At 38.4% G+C, this 20,829-nt stretch overlaps 1 protein-coding gene across 1 annotated transcript in view; it reads left to right on the plus strand.

Annotated features, from left to right (window-relative positions):
* nphp4 (nephronophthisis 4) overlaps window positions 1-20,829 on the plus strand; it is a 188,119-nt gene that overhangs the window by 19,028 nt on the left and 148,262 nt on the right. The window contains exons 3-4 of the mRNA XM_037684334.1: window positions 3,187-3,356; window positions 4,417-4,481. Of these exons, the coding sequence (XP_037540262.1) occupies window positions 3,187-3,356; window positions 4,417-4,481 (235 nt within the window). The remainder of the gene's footprint in view (window positions 1-3,186; window positions 3,357-4,416; window positions 4,482-20,829) is intronic.

The following is a 20,829-nucleotide window of genomic DNA, read 5'->3' on the forward strand; positions in this document are numbered from 1 at the left end:
GTATTTTATTTTGTTTTATTTTTTTGGCAAGTTAAGGAGACTGAAAACAATTTTGAGCTTCAGCATGTGTCTTGCACGTAAGAGTGACCAAAATATTTTTCACAGAGTGTAGAATCCCATGTGTGGTCATGGCAACTTTCAATTTATTTTAATTGTTTCTCAGGAATTGGTGTCCAAAGGCTACTTGTGTATTATGTTGTTATTTTTAATGCCCCTGGATTGCTAAAATTGAAATGATGGCAACAGTTGACGCCTCAAGCCAAACTAGGTGACATGGGACTGTGCACCATCTGTACTTGTTTATAGGTCATTTCCCTAATGTGATTTTCAACACACTGTTTATTGGTCATTATTATTATATGCCATGTAACTCCTCTTGATCTTCGTTCTTTCCACAATATGATGTCTCTCACAGAGAAGGAATACAAGCAGTTTCTCAATAAAAAGTCTGTTCTGTCTGTGTTTTTTTTTTTTCTTCCAATATATGCACTTCAGCAAAATAAGTCCATGCTCAATAATCCAAGTATACAATCCAACAATTTTCAGTCAGGTCATCTGGACAGTTTCTTTTTTTTGTGCTGAAACGTTTCACCTTCCATCCGGAAGGCTTCATCAGTCAAGGAAACACACAACACAAAACTGATTCTTCCCCTAACAGCTTACTCCAAAGTGGAACAAACCAGTTCTGTTGGTGCTAAGATGGTCTCTTTGGCACGCCGCTTCCTCTGGTGCCGGCCCTCTTCCTCGTCGACAGTCATGTTGATCTGATTCAAAACCAACAAAGTCCATGCTCAATAATCCATGTATACAATCCAACAATTGTCAGTCAGGTCATCTGGACAGTTTCTTTTTTTCTTTCTGAAATGTTTCACCTTCCATCCGGAAGGCTTCATCAGTCAAGGAAACACAACACAAAACTGATTTTCCCCCCAAACAGCTTACTCCAAAGTAGAACAAACCAGTTATGTTGGTGCTAAGATGGTGTCTTTGGCACGCTCCCTCCTTTGGTGCCGCCCCTCTTCCTCGTCGGCAGTCATGTCAAACTGGTTCAAAACCAAAAATATTCAGATAACCTGACTGAAAATTGTTGGATTGTATACCTGGAGTATTGAGCATGGACTTTTTTTGTTTTTGAACCAGTTTGACATGACTGTCGACGAGGAAGAGGGCTGGCACCAAAGGAGGGGGCATGCCAAAGACACCATCTTAGCACCAACATAACTGGTTTGTTCCACTTTGGAGTAAGCTGTTTGGATGAAGAATTACTTTTGTGTTGTGCGTTTCCTTGACTGATGAAGCCTTCCGGATGGAAGGTGAAACGTTTCAGCAAAAAAAAAAAAGAAGAAACTGTCCAGATGACCTGACTGAAAATTGTTGGATATGCACTTCAACTTTTTTATTACTATTTTCTAATCTCAGTTTGTCTTTAACATAAAACTACAACAGAATACATAAAAAACAAAAAACAAACTTCATCCTTTTGTTAACCTTGCTAAGGACCAACACTGTCCTCTTAGAGCTTGGCTCTGGAACGGACCATCATGAGGTTGTATATATCATGAGGTCTACATATGCTTCTGTGATAACAGCAACAATGCAGAAAATATTTGAATAACGTATGCTCCCTTTATAAATACATTTTCCAGGTATCTCTATGCATTTTTTAGGGACGCACGATATTGGATTTTTGGCCGATATCTGATATGCCGATATGTTAAAATTAATTTGGCCGATTACCGATACCAATATTTTACATATACTTTCCTTTGTCAGAACATGGCTCTCTTATTTAGGTGTATTTGCTACACAAATTGTGTAACAGCTGTAAGAGCTGGTGACATATATTCTGTAACAGCCATATGCATAGCACTTTAACTTGTATTAAATGAAAAGTGTTGAATATTATTTATTAGCATTAGTCACCTGCGATGCTGTCTCACTTGTGGAGGCTTGTTCCAGGTTCCTAGCTTCAGTGTGGGATCCTCTGCACTCCTGTGCATGAAGGACAGTCTTTTTAAGTAAGACTAATCATGCTAACGGGGCTAACACTTGACGTCCAAATGTCTGTGGTAAAACTCACCCAGTGCTATCAGCTATTAGCTTTTCAATGACGTCGGAAAAGACGGCTTGTAACTCAAGTGAGGCTACGTCGGAAAAATATCTCCGATTGGGGACGATGTAGCGAGGCTCATCGTAGTCCAAAAATCTTTGGAATCCAATATCTCAATGAAAAAAAAACTTCCACACCGTTGACATTTTGACTTTTTTCTCTCCTCCGTGATCAGATCAGGTAGATGTGCGTAACGTCATCTCGTTATGCTGGCACTACAGGCATCCTTGTCATTGGGTTGTCATTCAAAAACAGCGCCTTTTATATTGGTGATTTTATTTTAATGGAATAGCCAATGTCCGATTTTTAACTTTAATGCTAATATCGACCAATACCATGCCGATAATATCGTGCATCCCTACATTATTTTCAACAAGACCGTGCACATGATGTAGATTTTATAAAGGCTTAGTTGCAAAAGCTGAACTGCTGTTCATTGTAAAGTTCACTCTGTAGAGAAAGATGAAAAAAAAAAGTGCTGTAGTTCCGCACCATTGACGGCGTGTTTACGGAAAGAATGGGACAAAAAACCTGAAAACATCATTGGTTGCCAATAAGCTATTTTTTTTTTTTTGAATTTGTTGTAGTCCTGAAATGTAAGATTGGATGTATAATAACATTTTAAATTAAGTTGAGGAAATAAAATAAGAAATATCTTACATTTTTACAGTCTTCAAAGAAATAAAAAATAAGATAGTATCTATTTTTATTATTGCATTGTCCATCCTTTTCCTTTTGAACCACTGTAAACTGAAACATAAATGTGCACAATTACTAAGAGGAGGATCAACCATGGCATACATTCAAACTGTCTTTGTTTGTTGGCATTTGGTGTATCTGTACTATGTAACTTTCCAATTTATTTTTTATGCTTTTACCTGCAGATGCTGTAATTTGAGACTAAATTAAATTGCAGGTTTTATGGGCTGCATTTAACCATCACAATGAAGCGCACAGATCTTACAACTCTTTCTCTTTCCATCGCTGTAGGAAATAAAATCAAAACTGTATTCTTTGTGAATCAGTTGCATGGAATAAATCATTTATTTTTTTGGTCTTTGTATGTATATTTACAGGTCTTGTACTTCCATACATCTTTGCTGATACCCAGCACACTGGTTGTTCTGGAGCTGGTGTCATTATCCCCCAAACTGGACGGCTCCCATCAGTGTTTGGGAAGAGGCTTCATTGTCCTGGAGCTTTTTACTAACAGGCCAGAGGGTCTGGCTACTGAAGGGGACAGAAGGTGATTACTGCCTTTTTAATTAGCATGTACACAGATTAATTAGCTTTTACATAAAGAGATTACTATGAGACATGTGCATTTTATAATAAAATGGAATTGTTCTGGTACTTATTGTTCAAACAGATTTAATTTTACATACTATTTCAGTTTCAGAACTTCCATGCAACATGCTAGGATACTTTTGTTAATAGACACTTATATGTGTAAGCTGTTGAAGGCTGGCTGGGTCTGCTGTAGACTTACTTGAACTAAACATATTTTACATGTTAAAAGCAACACATTTATTAATATGAAGATTTTAACAGGACAGTTAGGAGTTACAATCTGAATCACTTGCCTTTTCACATATTTAGCTGAAATCTTGTTTACTATTTGTAAATTTGGTTAATACTTAAAACTCTTACTGGATTGTTGCATCTTTTTTCATTTCAGATATTTTTATTGAAAGTGGTAAACCCCATATTAGTTTTAATCTCAATAATAATGATTGTTTTGTTTTATTTTTCTGCCACGCCGACTTCTGCTTACAAAATAATTTGCCAGGTTTCCACTTTAATGTCATTCTGCTGCCTCTCCAGTCAGTCTCTCATTTGTGGCGCTGACTCCAAATCCACCCACTTAGGCTGCAGCTGGCAAAAGCAACTATTTCACCACAAATAGACTAAATTGGGTTCCTGTTCTGAACAGCAACCTCTGTTATTTTTGCATGGAAATCATCTAAACCAGCTCTTCACCTTCTGCATGTTCAGGTTGGCGTCACCCTCAGCGCTCATTGGGTTTTGAAGAGAAAGCAGCAGCTGTAGGTCAGCTCCATTCTATGAGGGTGGAGACTGATTTAATTGAAAAACTGTTTACTGACACAAACAGCAATAACCATAAAACTAACATGTGCAGGCAGGAAGATGCAATAAATTCAAGACAGAGAAAATGTTGATTAGGCTGAACTTTAAAATGTCCTAATTGAATAGTGTGAGCACCACCTCTAAAAATCAGGCCACACTAAAACTGACCAAATTGACTTGCAGCCCTACTTATTAAAGTTGTTTTCACTCTATCTCAGGCTGGATTTACACCATGGATCACCCCGAGGCCTGCTCCACCCCCTGCTCAAGGACTCTGCTGATTGTAAGGATCAATTTTTGTACTCAATTTTTCTTCCATTATTGCAGCATCAAAGCTGAGAGGACTACATTTGTTTAAGGGGTTTAGCAGTAATTATTTCTAAAGGAATAAGGCTACCTGTCTTTTTTCTGAGAAAACTATGACAAATACATCATCTTAAGCTTTATATGATGACCAAAGTGCTGATCTTTGTGCTGTCAGTCTCAGCAACAATTACATTTAAAGATCACCGTAATGAGTTTATATCACCCGGTGTAACCTTTTGTAGACTAGAACTCATACTGGAGGTAAACCCATTTCATCATTGTTGTTTTACACACTGTTTATTTACAGTTTTGACAATTACACAAGCAACTACACGTCACGTTATGTTTAAAATACTGAAAAGTGTTGGGACACAAAAAAAGCTAATTCAAAGAACAGTTTAGTTCTAGAATTGCGCCACTCAAGGTGGCTGCATGTTGGAGTAGCTCTGTTACTTTTATTATGAGATTTTGCTTTTGGAAACTTTAATTCCTCTTTTTCTGGATGTAAATCACATTTTTTTGGATGATTGTTTCCTCTGGTGTCAGATGCTGTGCAGCTGGAAGGATTTTTACTGAAACCTTTTTAGTTTTGGACATTTGTTATGATGCGTAACCATGGCAACAATATGTTTTTTACAACTGGGAGCAGCTGATTAACATCTCAAAGCTCAAGTAATACCTCAACTACAGTCCCAAATCCCAAATGAGTTGTAAAGGAGGCGCCGTGGATGCATCTCCGTCTACCTGGTGGCGGTGCTCGAGTACCTGACCGCCCAACTCCTGGAGCTGGCGGGAAACGCGGCTTGTGACAACAAGAAGACCAGGATCATCCCCAGGCACCTGCATCTGGCTGTCTGCAATGATGAGGAGCTCAACAAGCTGCTGAGAGGAGTGACCATCGCTCTGGGAAGAGTTCTGCTCAACATTCAGGTGGTCCTGCTGCCCAGGAGGACTGAGAGTCTCACCAAGTCCAAGTAAACAAATCAGCGTCTGTGGCCAGTTTCTTCAGATTAACTATGATGGACCACCACAAGAGATCCTTCCTGCCCACAGCCATCAGCATCTAGAACAACTCTTTAATAAAACCAGGAGAATGAGCTACAACAACATTTAATTTCCCTCTGGGATTAATAAAGTATTTTTGAATTGAATTGAATTGTTATGATGCGTAACCATGGCAACAAGGCAGTCTTCTACAACCAACCGCAGCTGATTACCATCTCAAAAACTTAACTAATATCTCAACTACAGCCTCAAATCTCAAATGAGTTGAAAGGATGTTCTGTGGACGCATTCTCATCTACCTGCCGGCTGTGCTGAGATCCTGGAACTAGCAGGAAACACGGCTCATGACAGCAGAAGGACAGGATCGTCCCTCGGCACCTACATTGGCTGTCCGCAGCGACGAGGAGCTCGGCAGTCTGCTGGGAGGAGTGGCCATCGCACTGGGAGGAGTTCTGCCCGTTATTCGGGAAATCCTACAGCCCGGGGGAACCGAGAGGCCAGCCGAGTCTGGGTGGATGGATCGGACGGCATCTGCAGCCAGTTTCTTAGGATCCACTGTGGGATGGACCTTTACAAGAGATCCTTCCTGCCTACAGCCATCAGCATCTATAACATCTCTTAGTGAAATGAGGATAACGAGTTACAACGACAAATAATTTCCCTTTGGGATTAATAAAGTATTTTTGAATTGAATTGAATTGAATTAAAATAACATACTGTGCGTAACAACATCATTTTAAAATCTTAGTGGTGAGAAACTCAAACTCATTGATTCCTTATGTGGAGTATTTTTATTAATTTATTTTTGACAAAAAACATACAGCATAGACATACAAAATATAGGAGATATTATAAAGAAGAGAAAAGAGTTAAATTACTGAGAGTGTGCGGCATCACTCAGGTCTGCATGGTCATTTGGTCAAAGCTTGCATATTTTCTAATGAAAGGAAGCTATCATCTTTATTTGTGCTCTAATGAAATGGAATGCAAGGGCCGTAGTTCTGCAAATACACTGCTGTAAATATCTGTAAAGAAAAAGTAAAAAATGTTTCTATTTATGAAAGAATATGAAGTTTATTTTTGTGTACTCTGTTAGCATTTTTACAACTTTTCTCCTTTGATCTACTGTGTGAGTGTGTATGAATATGTCTATATAAATAAGTATATAAATAATTTTATTATGAAGTATTTGTATGCATTTGAACATTTATGTTTATTGCCTGCCCACTTACTGAAGACAAAATAGGATTGATTGATTTAACTTTCGTCTGAGACGGATCTCTCTGTTCGACAGTCCTTTGGGATTTTACAGATAGATTATCAATTTCAGAGCGAAAAAGATTTTTGTCCTCTCCTTAACAATGAAGCAGAAAAACAGGATAAAAAAACAGCCACTGTTCAAAACCACCCAATCCAACAACATCTGTAAGGAGAGCTTCACTTGGTTTATGTCATGAAACATTAATTCAAATAGAATTAGCAATTTTTTATTTTATTTGTTACAATAATATAACCAAAGAAGCTGGTAAATAACTTGTAGAATACATTAGTCTTTTCACTTTCATGCTTTTGGGTAAAAGCTGTTTTTTGGGAAGACATCAGTATCTTTTGGATTGCCCTTGAATATGCGATTCACTTTTGTTTAAAGTTTGAGAACAAATTGTAAATTATTGATATGCTATTGAAGCTCCTAGTTGGTCTAAAATACCTCCTTGGTTGGCTTAAAACCAAAGCTATGAATTACAAAACACTTTAGCGTCTCACCGTATGAATAACATTGTGCCAGTGAGAGGCTGAGTTCCTGTCTTGGCTATCATGTCACATGAATATTAGAGAAGCTGCTCTCAAATGGACTCTTATGCTCTCTGAATTATTCACCATAAGCCTGTTGTTCAGAGGAATGTTGCCTCTCTGTTTTACGAGCCGTGCCGCTGCTTCTTTTGTTCTTTCCCCTTTTTATGGTCGGTTTTTCATTTGTTTTTTAACACTTACATTCTCCTCCACTGTGACAGGGGCACAGGCTTTGGATCTGCTGTGTGATGCGAATGAGGACTACTTTGTAGAATGAAACAAATATTTAAAAATGGCATCACGCTAAAGGAAAAAATTTATCTTTGTAGTGGTCATTTATTCCTAAATGTGATGAAGAATCCTAATTACTGTTTTCACTGCGCTTACTTAATTAATGCCTACTGTCAAAAGGAGAACAGCGCTTTTTCTTGTGACTAAATGTATGTGTGTGCATGTGTGTTTGTGTGTTCGTTAGCAAAATATTTCATGAACCACTTGATTAATTTTTTTATGAAACTTCCAGGAAATAATCATTGAAAGTACATATATATCTTCTTAGCTTTTGGAGTCACTCCAGTTCAAGATGGCCACCACAGCTAACAACAGTAACCAGTTTCAAAATGGCTGTAACTCAGTAAATGTGACATATATTGGTAACAGCTGAGAGCCATTTACACCGCACACTCTGAGGCTGACATCTTGCAACATCGCATGAGGTCGAGCTTACGGTTATTTTCAAGGATCGACCAAAATGGCTACAACTTGTCATTCGTCAACATAACAAGATTTTGGTTTAAAACTCTGGCATAAAGTGCAGTGGGGGATATGCAAGCCTTCAAGGAATACTAAGATAAGATACAATAAGACAAGATAGAACTTTATTGATCCTGCAGGAAATTGGTGTTCCAGAGTTTCAGTACAAAGCAACATACACAAGGCATCACACAAGATATATATTAAAAAAAATAACAGAGAATATAAAAATACTAACAACGTTCTAAACAGGTCAGGTGCAGACAGAAACATTAAAGTGTTTATTGTGGTGCAGGATTAATTTTATTGCCTTATGTGTAGAATGGGGGAGGAGTTGAAAAGTTTGATAGCCACAGGGAGGAAGGACTTCCTGTGTTGTTCGTGGAGCACCTCGGTGGTCTCGGTCTACGGCTGAAGGTGCTGTGGTAAGAGTCCATTGTGTCATGCAGGGGGTGTGACGTGTTGTTCAGGATCTGGAGCAGTTTCCTCAGCATCCTCTGCTCAGACACCTCTGTCAGAGTCTGCAGGTCCACTCCCAGAACTGAGCTTGAGTTTCTCGAGTCTGTTGGCATCCACTTTCTTCACCCTGCTGCCCCAGCACAAAGCATAGAAGAAGACGCTGGCGACCACAGATTGGTAAAACATCTGCAGCATGGTCCTGCAGATGTTAAAGGACCTGAGTCTCCTCAGAAAAAAAACGAGACTCTGCCCTTTCTTTTAGAGGGCGTTGGTGTTAGCTGTCCAGTCCAGTTTATTGTCTAAGTGGACCCCAGGTACTTGTAGCAGTCCAGTGTCCACCCTATGTCCCTTTTCCATTAGTAACGGTACGGCCCGACTGGACCCGACTCAGCCCGGTTCCAAGGTTTTTCCATTAGTAACGGTACATAGAACCTGTCCCTATTTTCAGGATCCTTGGCTCTGTGGTTCTGACCGGGCTGAGTAGGTACAGAAATGTGACATCAGAACACTGTCGGTCACTGATTGGTCGGTGGCGGAGTCACTGGATCTTTCAGAAACTTTTCAAAACATTGATCCGCCATTTGCAATTTCTTGGACCGGAGCAGCACCTGGACATATTTTAAAGATTTTAAAAACAATAATGACAACACCTTGGTCTAATGCTGGCGTTTTTTGTGCTTTGTGGCCAACAACAAAATTCAGAGCAAGCTGGATGGAGCTCTGCTGATCTTCCCGGTCCTCTACCCTGGAGCCTCGGAGCCAGGCTGGGCAGGGCGTCATCTCCCCGGCTCCGCGTTCCGCTGGTCACCGTGGAAGATCCTCCGTGGGCTCGGGGCTTGGGCTCCGGATCCCGACCTTGCGTGCTCAGAGCTCCGCTGGTCACCGAGAAGGATCATACGAGCTGGTGACTCACAGAAGGCCGTTGCCAGACCCCGGCCTCACGTAATCATGAAGGCCGAACCCCGATCCCTGCAGACAGGCGGACCGGGATGGGTCTGGGACGGACTATGGAAGTGATTTTTAAATAAACTAATATTTTGTTTTTATACATAAAATGTTTTTAAAAATCGCTTCCACTGGGTGGGGGGGGGGGATCTTCTTCCTGTAGTCCACCTGCACCTACTGGCTTTAAATTATCCTCCTGGGACCCAAGTTTTTGTTTGGTGAGCATTTTTTTCTTTCTCCAAGGTACATGGGATTTTTTTATTCATTCATTCAACCTTTATTTATACAGGTTAATCCCAATGAGCCTCGGGGACTCATTTACAAGAGAGACCTGACTTTTTTTAACAAAGAGTGATGACAACAGTGGATATCAACAACATCAATAGACAATCATAAAAGAGGCAAACAAATTTATTATTATTATTATTATTATTATTATTATTATTATTATTATTATTATTATTATTATTATTATTATTATTTTATAACAAGTTAAAATAAAATATCAACCAAAACGACAGTCAAAAGGAAAAAAGTAGCGAAAAACAGCTAGGTTGTAAGGCCCTTTAGAAAACTAAAAACAGGAACATGTCTGCATTGGTTTTTGACAGGAACTTAATAGATATTTGAAGCCATTTAGAGAGATCAAGGTCGAGAGCTTCAGATCTTTTTGCAAGATATTCCAGGAAACAGGAGCGGAGTAGGAGAAGGCCCTTTTGCCATGTTCAGTCCACACTGAGGTAACACTGCAGGTAATAATTGTAGTAGTAACGTACGGACGTACGCCACCAACTGTAGTATGACAATATAGGGAAATATATTCATACTTTTCACGAGTTCCTCATCTTTCTGACTGTGTAATGTCGTGCATTGAATTTTAACAGAAATGCGAACGAGAGACGTTATTATCTTTGACCCATCAAATGAATGCGGTCATTTATTTTCAGAATCAAAGTTTAACATCAAACATTTACATTAATTTGGCAAAATATGAAAATAATAACAGACAAGTTTCACAGAAAATGGGCTTCAATCACGCGGCGGTGATTGAGGACTTTGCTTCAGATATTTCTAAAATATCTGTACTGATTTTATGAGAAAGCAGAGTTTAAGATGGAGATGGAGATTTATCTTACAGAGAGATTTGTGAGGGAATTAATCTGTTTGACCAGAAAACGTGCACGCTCCATCAGATATCAGCTGGCCTCCGGTACACTTAGTCGAAAATAGAACCCTCTACCTGGTTGACGATGGAATCAGCGTCGGAGTAGGTTCCTTTCTGACTCTTTCAGCGTCTCCGTGAGAACTGCCAAACCCTCAGAGAGTCGTACGTGGTGTTCAAACAGAAATTATAATCCCAACATCGTCACTGCATTCTGTATTCCAACGGAAGCACTCTGGGCTTCAGACATCAGAGTTTTCCCCATCAGACATCAGAGTTTTCAGACTCTAGAACTTCTTCAGAACCTCCATCACTCTGAGACTCTTACTCTCTATCACTCCCAGACTCTTCAGCCTCTCCAGCATCTCGGACTCTAACAGAACCGGGAAGTTGCCACATTTTAAATGAGTTGACTTCCGGGTCAATTTTAGAGCTTTCTGATTCGTGGATGGACCAGAAAGAGGTGTGTTTTGTGACGTAAGATGTTATCATAAGTCGAGGTCAGAGAATGAGATTGTTCAACAACTGACAGAGAGATTATTGCAGAAAAGCAGACTTCGTGGAGTCAAACTCTTCTGTATCTTCTGTAAAGATTAAACATGACATTTTCTTCTCAGTAAACATTTTAGTTGACCAAGAACCGACCTTTAACATACTTACAAACTTGGCTCATTTCAGACAGAAAATCAAGAAATGCATATTAACCTGATTTCTTCTTTGAATGAGGAATAAAAATCATTACTTACTGTTTATGTAAAATAAAAATGAGTAGTTCTCTTCAACCTGTAACATTGAGTGAACTAACACAATTTGATTATCAAACATTTGTAAAACAGTGATGATCATAGAGAATTGTCTTTTCTGCTTGATTAATTCAAGAAAGAAAGTCACCAGATGGATCAAACTGTACTTCTGGATGCAGATCAATGAAATAACAGTCTCAGTTCATCTGATCAAGATTTGAGGTCATCAGGGTCAGATCAGGTTCACTACATAATGTCCTGAGAGTGCACACTGTTAGTAGGATTAGTAGGAACTAATGAGTTAAATACCTAGACTCTGTCATAGTACAGGAAGTGGCTTTAAAAAATGTCTTTGTATGAGGACAGTAGGTTTATTTTTGCATTTTCTATTTTTCTTTGCAAATTTGGGTTAGAAGGTCCAAATTACTCTAAAGACAAAATCTCATCTTTCTGTGATAAACAGTTCTCTAAAAAAAATCAATGTCCTCATATGAGGACACTGAGTCTCAGTAAGAGTAATAGTTTTATTAAATCTTTAAAAATTGAGTTCATTAAATGTGAGAACTATAAACTTTAACTATAAATCATATCTACTACAATACTGGTAATTTGAAACAGGCAGGAACTGAACCTCGTCATTCAAAAAGTTGGTTGTGAAATGTATGTGTTGATTTAAAAGTGAACTGACTTCTGTTGTCTGTTGACATGGATGTGTTTATGCATCTATCGGTGCAGGTATATTTTAGACTAACTGCATATTTTGCAGATGTGGAGCATAAAATAAAGATGTTTCCCAGTTTGTTTTGCTGACTAAATGTGAGGTCGGTCTCAACAGCGTACTCCGTTCAGCTGTGTTCAGGAAAGTTCAGGGTAGCAACTTTCAATTCTCCAGCAACAAGACACCTGCTTTCAGGCTCCGTTTCAAGTGTTTCAAGCTGTCACACTGCCTAAACAATTCTCAGTCCAAACAATTATAACTCTGAACCCAGAAAAACAAAGACATTAAAGGAATCCTACAAACAAACAAACAAACAAAAAGGAAACGGCAGCGTTTTCCCACATTTTAAGCATCAGTGAGTCCAAAAAGTCAGTTAAAATGCTTAAATTTCTGCACCTTCCAAAATGTAATGAGATTCAGACGTAATGAAAGTAATCTGAGCTTTGACAAAACATTAACCCGAGCCAAGGCTGTTTGTTTCTTACCGCTGTTCGTCTTTCCTCAGAGTTTATTACATGCCTGCAGCTTTTAGCAAGTTCTAAATGAGCGTCTCAGAAATGACTTACATGCACATCCACAAATGTTGCAAATCAGCTGTGACTTCATTATTAATTCATAAATATTAATAGTTTCTGTCACACAGCCAAGCTTGATCATGACCTAATGGTAAATCACAATCTGTTCTTATCTAGACCTCATCAGGAGAGCTGTCAGTCGCAGATTTACAGCTGCGATGATAAATGATCATTTTTACTCCGCAGCCATCTTCAAGGTGAATCAAAGCTTCCTGAACGTTGTTCGTTTAGAAAAAATTCAATTTACTTTCCAAACTAAATTCTGATCAATACGAATAGAATTGTAGCAATTGCAGATGTTTCCTGCACCATTTTAAGTATGACATCACTAAACAAGCAGAACATGTATCTTAGAAACAAACAAAAACCACCACTAATGAAGTAAAACCCATCCTTGAATCAGGAGGGCCGTCTGATGAAGTTTGTGTTGCTCCATGACAAATTTATTTGTATCTTCCGATCGTAGCCACTTCTCACCATAATCTGTAGTGCGACTAAATCTCAGATGTTTATCAAGGTTAGTAGTGTTGGCATAGTACCTCTTAGCCCACTCGCACAGATTCCACACAGCTTTGTTGCTAAGTCTAACAATTAAAGTAGTTCCACAGGACTACAGTATGATTGCTGTCAGCTGTCATCACTGTCAGCTCGTGTCTCAGTGGCTCTTGTGCTCATTAGGTTTTCACTTTTTGGGGATTATGAGAGGAAGAGGAAAATTAGTTCCTATAGTATCAACATGTATTAGAGGAGATTTGTTTGGTTATGTCTCAACTGTCTATTTTACTTTCATTTTGTTATTAGATACACATTTTCACGCAGTGCAGTTTAGATAATAAAGATTTAATTTGACCATTGTCAGAGCTTATAAGAACATTAAAATCTTAAGCCTACAAGGACACACAAATGACTGTTTTTTGCTTTTTCGTTATTTTACTATAACATTGAATTGTCTGAGCTTTTCTTTATGCCATAATGAGCTTTTTGTCTGATCTGCAGGCATAAAAACATGCCAGTGCAGACTGAGACGCTGCTGTTTGTGCTTAAGTTGCGAGTCTGTGTTTTGTAGATTTGAAAACTTTGAGTATGCAGCAAACCTATTATTTGCTGTTGCTGTGCTTGTGTATGTTCCTTAGTACTGAAACTCTGGCACAACAATTTACTGTGGGATTAATAAAGTTCTTATCTTATCTTATCTTATCTTATCTTATCTTATCTTATCTTATCTTATCTTATCTTATCTTATCTTATCTTATCTGTCAATATTACTGCCGGTATCTTCTGCAACTCACTGTCATTTGGCCTGCCATGCTCCTCCAGGCTTTTAGAAACTGTCACCTGTGGAATGACTGCCACATCTGCAAACTGTGAAAACATAAAGCGTCCAAGACATTCCTGCAGAGCTTGACCATCAAAATGACGGAGTTGGTTCACAACTTGGAGGGAATATTTTAATAGAAGCTAAATAAATATAAGGTATTTTCTAGGAAACCATTGAGAAACATCAGTGGTTGCCTCATAGTTCCAGCAGATGACCAGTTTTGCTTTTGTTCATTTGGTCCAGGCCTTTCAGGCATTTGTGGCTGTGGATGAGTGGTTTGAGCAGTTGTCCTCCAGTGCAAGAGTTGGGGGTTTGACTCCACCAGCAGTCACATGCCGAAGTGTCCCTGTGCAAGACACTGAACCCCTCATTGCTTCCGATGCGTGTCCCATCGGTGTATGAATGTGATAAAGCACCGATGAGTCTCTTTAGAATGGTTTGTTCTATTATCTTTGTAGAGCTCTAATAGTGCTGTACGAATGGGTAAATGAGGACACAGATTGTGTTGTAAAGAGCTTTGAGTGTCTTGATAAGATAGAAAAGCTCTATATAAGTACAGTCCATTTACAGTCCATTTATTGCTTTCAGCAACCACCTACATTTATTCACCAAAAGAAACATGGGTATCTCTAAAAGCTTCTCTTGGGCAATAAAACACATTTTTGTTTGTAAAACTAAAATCCTGTTATGTCCAAAATACCTGCAGCACACATACCTGTAAAACTAATGGAAAAATTTGCTTGTGGACAATTTGTTTGTTTATTACAGTTTTTTTTTTGTTGACTCTGCAAATGACTAACATTAGGCTAGTATTTGTCTTTTCCTTTATCTTTGATTTAATTTTTTTTTAAAGTTATATTTGTGTTATGTTTAAGCAAGTTCATGCTAACCTTCCTTTTTCATCATGGCCAATCAAATCCCTGTTTCATCCTTTACACGGCAGAGCTTGTTTTCTGTTCTAAGGGCAACTATTATTTTCTGTCAGCAGGTGTTCTTGGGTCGGTCAGCATTCTGTCCACTGTTTGCAGTGCAAAATGCCATGTTGTGATCACACTAGTAAAAATAGACAGAGAGAAAAGGTCAGAATAGACAATAAATGCTTTGCCTCCTGGAAAGAAATGCTATGAATTTTGTTTAGAAAAATGTGTTGACTGTGTTTGTCACGCTGTGAATAAAAAAGAGAGGTAAAAGGTAACAGTAAGTGCACAATGTGGCTGTGAAGAGGCCCACAGGATTTTAAATGTCAGTAAATTTTAAATTGCAGTATTCCAACATGTATTGATTACTTTACAGGATGTCATAAGAAATAGAGCAAATTTGACAGATATCGACAATCTGATAAAGTAAAATATGGAGCTTACATGGCTTAAGATTGCTGTTGGTGGATTCATTTGTTGAATAATTTCAAACTCAGTTTTTAATAATTTAGGTTCAAAGGGTTTGCCTGACATAATTTTAATCAGTTAGCCTACTGGTTCACCAAACTGGTAGCAGCTTGAGCTGGTAGCTGTGCGAATGTTTCTTTGGTAGCTGTGTACAATGTTGTTTTGTCTGTACTTTATCCAAGACAGAAGCAGTGACCACTTTGCTGTTACTGCATCCCAAAGGTCACTTTTCGGGGGTTACCAAAAACTGCATTTCCCCTGCTCCTAAAGACACCTTGTTCTTGTGCATGTGTGAAATATTATAAGTTCTGAACATTTTGTGCTTAAATTTAACTGATGTTGGGACTGGTTATTGTCACTGTCCAAAACACTGTCAATCAAAACTTTATGCACAAAAAAATACGTTTTCTACCCTTTGCGTGGCACATTTTGAATGTTTAAAAATGCTACTTGATGTTTGCTGTTAGTAACAAGAGTGAGTTAATCACTTTAACAGCTTGGCTACAAGTATATGAAGGGATCAGAAAAACTGTCTCATTAAAAGTTTTAGATCTTTCAACAGTGTAGATGCAAAGATTTGACCCATAACAACCAGTAGTTTTAAATAAAGGAAATAACAAAAACAGAAATATCACACTGTTCATATTCACAGGTCTTTTGACATTTAAACTGACATCTTGTCAACTCATTTCAAAATTATGTGCTCTCTAAATATATAATGTTTCAGTTTGACTCGGTCTGCAGTAAGTCTGTTGTATCGGATCAGATCGGACCCAATGTGTCCAACTCAGTGGTGCTTCTTCTAGTTATTTAACTGTCAACTGTGGTATACCACAAGGCTCAGTCTTAGGTCCCACTCTCTTTACAATCTACATAAGTAATGTAGGTCAGAACATTCCTGACACATCCTTGCATTTCTATGCTGATGATACAGTTGTATATTGTCGAGCTGAATCAGTTGCTAAGGTTTTCCAGCTTTTAGTCTGCATTCGACATCATTCAGTCAGACTTGTTCCATCTCAAACTGGTGCTAAATGCTGATAAAACTAAAGGGATGCTGTTTTCAAACAGAAAGTGGGTGCCAGCAGTCCTTCCTTTTATCTTAATGGTGTTCCTATTGATTTTTTCGATTCTTACAAATACTTGGGAATCTGTCGATGCACATCTCTCTTTTAAGCCTCATGTCAAAAACTTGATAAAGAAATTGAAATTATAATTGGGTTTCTTTTTCAGAAATAGATCTAGCTTAACTCTGAATGCTTGGAAACACCTTGTAACCGCTACTTTCCTTTCGGCCATTGACTACGGTGACATTATTTACATGAATGCTTCTGCGAGCATCTTGCAGATGTTGGATGCTGTCTATCACGGTACGCTAAGATTCACAACCGGTTGTAACTACCGTACCCATCATTGGTCATCATTAACTTCATGCAGACTCCCACTCTGTTACATTTTCTTCTTAAAATCACTCCTTGGTCCGCTGCCTTCATATATCTCCTCCTACATGTCATGTCGTCAGTGCAGCTACAACGTGCGCTCTCAAGACATCATTACCTGCAGCGGCCCCTGAGTACAGACTGAATTCAGCAAAAGGGCCTCCTCTTACTCTGCTCCTGTAACTTGGAACACCTTACAAAAAGATCTGAAGCTGTCGACTTTGACCTCTCTAAGGGTTTAAAAAAAATAAAGTTCAATGCAAAAATCAATGCACACATGTTCCTGTTTAAAAGAATTTACCTCGTTTCATAATGTAACTTGTTTTTCTTTTCTTTTATATCACTACTCTTTGTTATTTTTTCTTTTTATATGCATTTTATGACTGTTTATTGTTCTGTGTACCTTATCTGTGGTTTTGTTTCAAACAGTTCTCTCTTGAAAATGAGTCCTCATGACTCAGTTAGACTAACCTGCACAAATAAAGGTTGAATAAATGTAAACTACACAGTATGAATGCAGTGAGACACTTTGGTTTCTCATTTTTCTAGCGAAAATAGATCAAGATATACAAAAATAAGACGAGCAAAACCAGCCTCACTTTTGAAATTTGAACAACTGCTAGAATATAGTCCGTGAAAAGATGCAGTGGCATTGATTTTCACTGTTGTTTGATAATATAACATGTTACTGAGATCTTTATTGTCAATTAAAAAGTGGAGCAATGGTATTGAAAAATAAAGGTAGGTAAAATGAGCAAAAAACACATAAAATGTGTAGAGACGCTTGTTCTTGGATGCTGGAATCACAGCTGGGCAAGAGACACTAAAAAAGAGAGGAGAAAAAAAAGACCCCCCCCCCCCCACACACACACACACACTTTTGTAAATTAGGGTAATTAATGAGGATGGATGCAAGAGCGTGAAAAATATTTGCCCTGTCTCCAACTCCCTTGGTGGAAAAGTAAGGACACAAAGTAATGGAATTTCTGAAGTTTCAAAAATCAAAACGTTGCCATTTTCTACAGTGTCAGAGTCAAGAGACAGACAGAGGGAAAAAGAGGAGGAAGGGGAAAGGAAGTTGTGTTAGGAGTTTTAAAAGTCCTAAAGGATGACAAGTAAAAAAAAAAAAAGAAAAGGAAGAAACAAGCCTGAACGGAGGCAATAAACTCATTGGTTTGATCTAAGCTTCTCTTCTTAACCAACAGGGGAAAAATGGGAAGTGGAAGAGAAGAGGAAAATTGAGAAGGATGGGAGTGCTGCTCTGGGGACCTCTTAATGTGACAAACAGATGGTACATTGTGTTCACATTAGCATATCTTAATTTGAAGCAATGGAATGATGCATTCGTGTTCTGTGTATGATTGTGTGGAGGGGATAACAGGTAGTGTTTGACACGTTTTGTCTTTGATGTATCAAAATATCTTTGTTAAGGTTGCTGAATTATTGATGACTCAAAAGGACTCATAGCATCAAAACTACATCATCGCAGTTTAAAATATGTTAATGAAAATAATACGTACAACCCCCCAAAGTATAAACAGAACTGCAGGAAATTATCAAGATTGGGGAAAACAGATTTATTAGTTACAGACAAACTTCTGGTGTAAGAGCACCTAAACTTTTTGTAGCTAAGGAACTTCATTTCACCTCAAATGCCTGTTTTCTTTATCTTCTGTACTTCCTGTAAACTTCAAACTAGTTAGACCTGAGATGTGCATTTGACGTCACCTCTACCTGCGCTTAAAACATTAAGATTGTTTTAGTGACATTAAACACTTCAGAGCACTACTGAAAACAGAACTTTGTGAAATAAATTAAGTCAAATAATTTTTAGTCACTTACCAACAATGTTGTATAAAATTTAAATATAACAATAAAATCATTATGGGGGAGCCTAAGAAGAAAAAAAAAAGATAAACTGGATCATGTGTACAAAATGTTAAGAAAAAGCAATTGTACCACAATGTAAAATATGTGGTATAAAATATTGTCTTATTTAATCATCAGTCATGAACTTTGAACAGGAACTTTGATGTCTTGAACCACTTTGGCTGTGGCTGCCTGCCTGCGAGGAGTTGACGGGGGACAGGACAACCCCCAGAAACCATCTTATCACCATCAAACTGGTTGGTCCACTAAAGGAGTTTACTGCTTAGTGGGAAAAACAGTTTACTTGGAACTCGTCAGATTGATGAAGGCCTCCGGATAAAGGGTGAAACGTCTTTCCACAAAACAAAGAAACTGTCCAGATGACCTGACTGACCATTATTGGATTTTGTACTTGGATGATTGAACATGAACTTTGATGTCTTGAACCACTTTGGCTGTGGCTGCATGCCTGGGAGGAATCAACGGGGGACTGGACACCCCCCAGAAACCATCTTATCACCAGAAAACTGGTTGGTCCACTAAAGGAGTGCACTGCTTTGTGGGGAAAACAGTTTACTAGGACTCCTCATATTGATGAAGGCCTCTGGATAGAGGGTGAAACGTCTTTCCACAAAAACAAAGAAACTGTCCAGGATGACCTGATTGACCATTATTGGGTGTCTTATTTAACGGTTGAGTCTACAGTATGGTGCATTTAGGACAGCAACTATTTATTTTAGGTTTGTTTTCAGATGTTTTCTGCTTAAAACTTCCGAGGTTTAGTTTAATTGAGGCATGCTTTGGGATGTTTTATTTTGTTTTTATCTGAACTTTAGTGTATTTCAAACAAACAAACAGAAATCACTTTAAAAACCTCTGTCCACTTGAGATCCTACAGTGTTTTGGCTCGATTAAACTGCGATCAAAACTTACAGCACATTTGTTTCTTTCAAGCTGACCCAGTTCTTTGGAGTGTAGGATCTCTGTAGCTCATTTTAGTTCAGTTCAGGCATCAGATCCACTGTTTACTTGCAGCAAATCATTTTTTGTTAGTCTTACTCAGGATCTTTTGGCACCATTTTGACTCCATTATGTATTTTAGTTATTTGTGACATCTCCATTGACAACTACTATATATCCTCCTACCAAGCCTCTTTCAACTCACAGAATGCATTTATCCTGGATGGAATATGTTCAGAAGGTATAACAGTTACGTCAACAAAATATATGTCAGAAAGTTGTCCAATTAGAGTGTGACGTTAAGCTGATGTATATTTTTTGTCAGGCATTGTTGGCTCAGTGCAGGAATATGCCAGTGTGGATACCAATCAAACTTGGACATCAGAGCGCAACAGTTTCTCAAACCTGGGAACCTGCTCATGTAAACACACCCTTACTGTTATGGTTTATGCTTTGATGATTCTGTAACTTTTGCCTGCGGGCAGGATAAAATATGTAATCAAATGCAGCATATTTTCTGCATACAGTGAGATGTGTGCACGTCTTTAAAAGCAGGCAGACATTTTCTTTTTCTCTGTGCAGCCCCTGCTGTGCCTCCTTTTGCTGCAGAGTTGTTAAAGTACCATATCAAGATGCTGTGTGTGAAGACACTCCTAATGGTGCATTAGTTTAAGAACATCTGCTCTTGGCACAACTTTATTTCCTTCTTTTGAGTTCTCAGAAAATACAGTATCTATGATGCAATGTGAAATCCCCTGAGATGTGTGCACAAGACATTAGGGACTGAAATTGTACCTACCAATTACTGTATGAAGTTTTGGGTTGACACATTTTACTGTTTCTTTGGGCACTCCTTGTTTCCACTGCTTACTTTCGGTGGGTTCACTGTAGCTCTCTCCAACTCTGATTAATAAATTACCTGGGCCCAAGCATGTTTTTAGTTTTTCAACCATATGTTTGCTTTCAGCGCTGGCACCACATTTAAACACCACCAAGATTTATCAACCAAAAATTAATTGGTATATGCATACAATGTTGATTCAGAAGTGGCATCATTTAGATGAGACAAATCAAATCCTCTAACTGTAAAAGTATTAAGAAGTAAGATTAATGAGTAACTTAGTTTTCAATTTTATAAGCAGTCATTTTTTACAAGTTGTAAAAATCCATCCATCCATCCATCCATCCATCCATCCATCCATC

The sequence above is a fragment of the Nematolebias whitei genome, chromosome 11, assembly GCF_014905685.2.
Source record: "Nematolebias whitei isolate Nwh7 chromosome 11, NemWhi1, whole genome shotgun sequence".
NCBI classification, from domain to species: domain Eukaryota; kingdom Metazoa; phylum Chordata; class Actinopteri; order Cyprinodontiformes; family Rivulidae; genus Nematolebias; species Nematolebias whitei.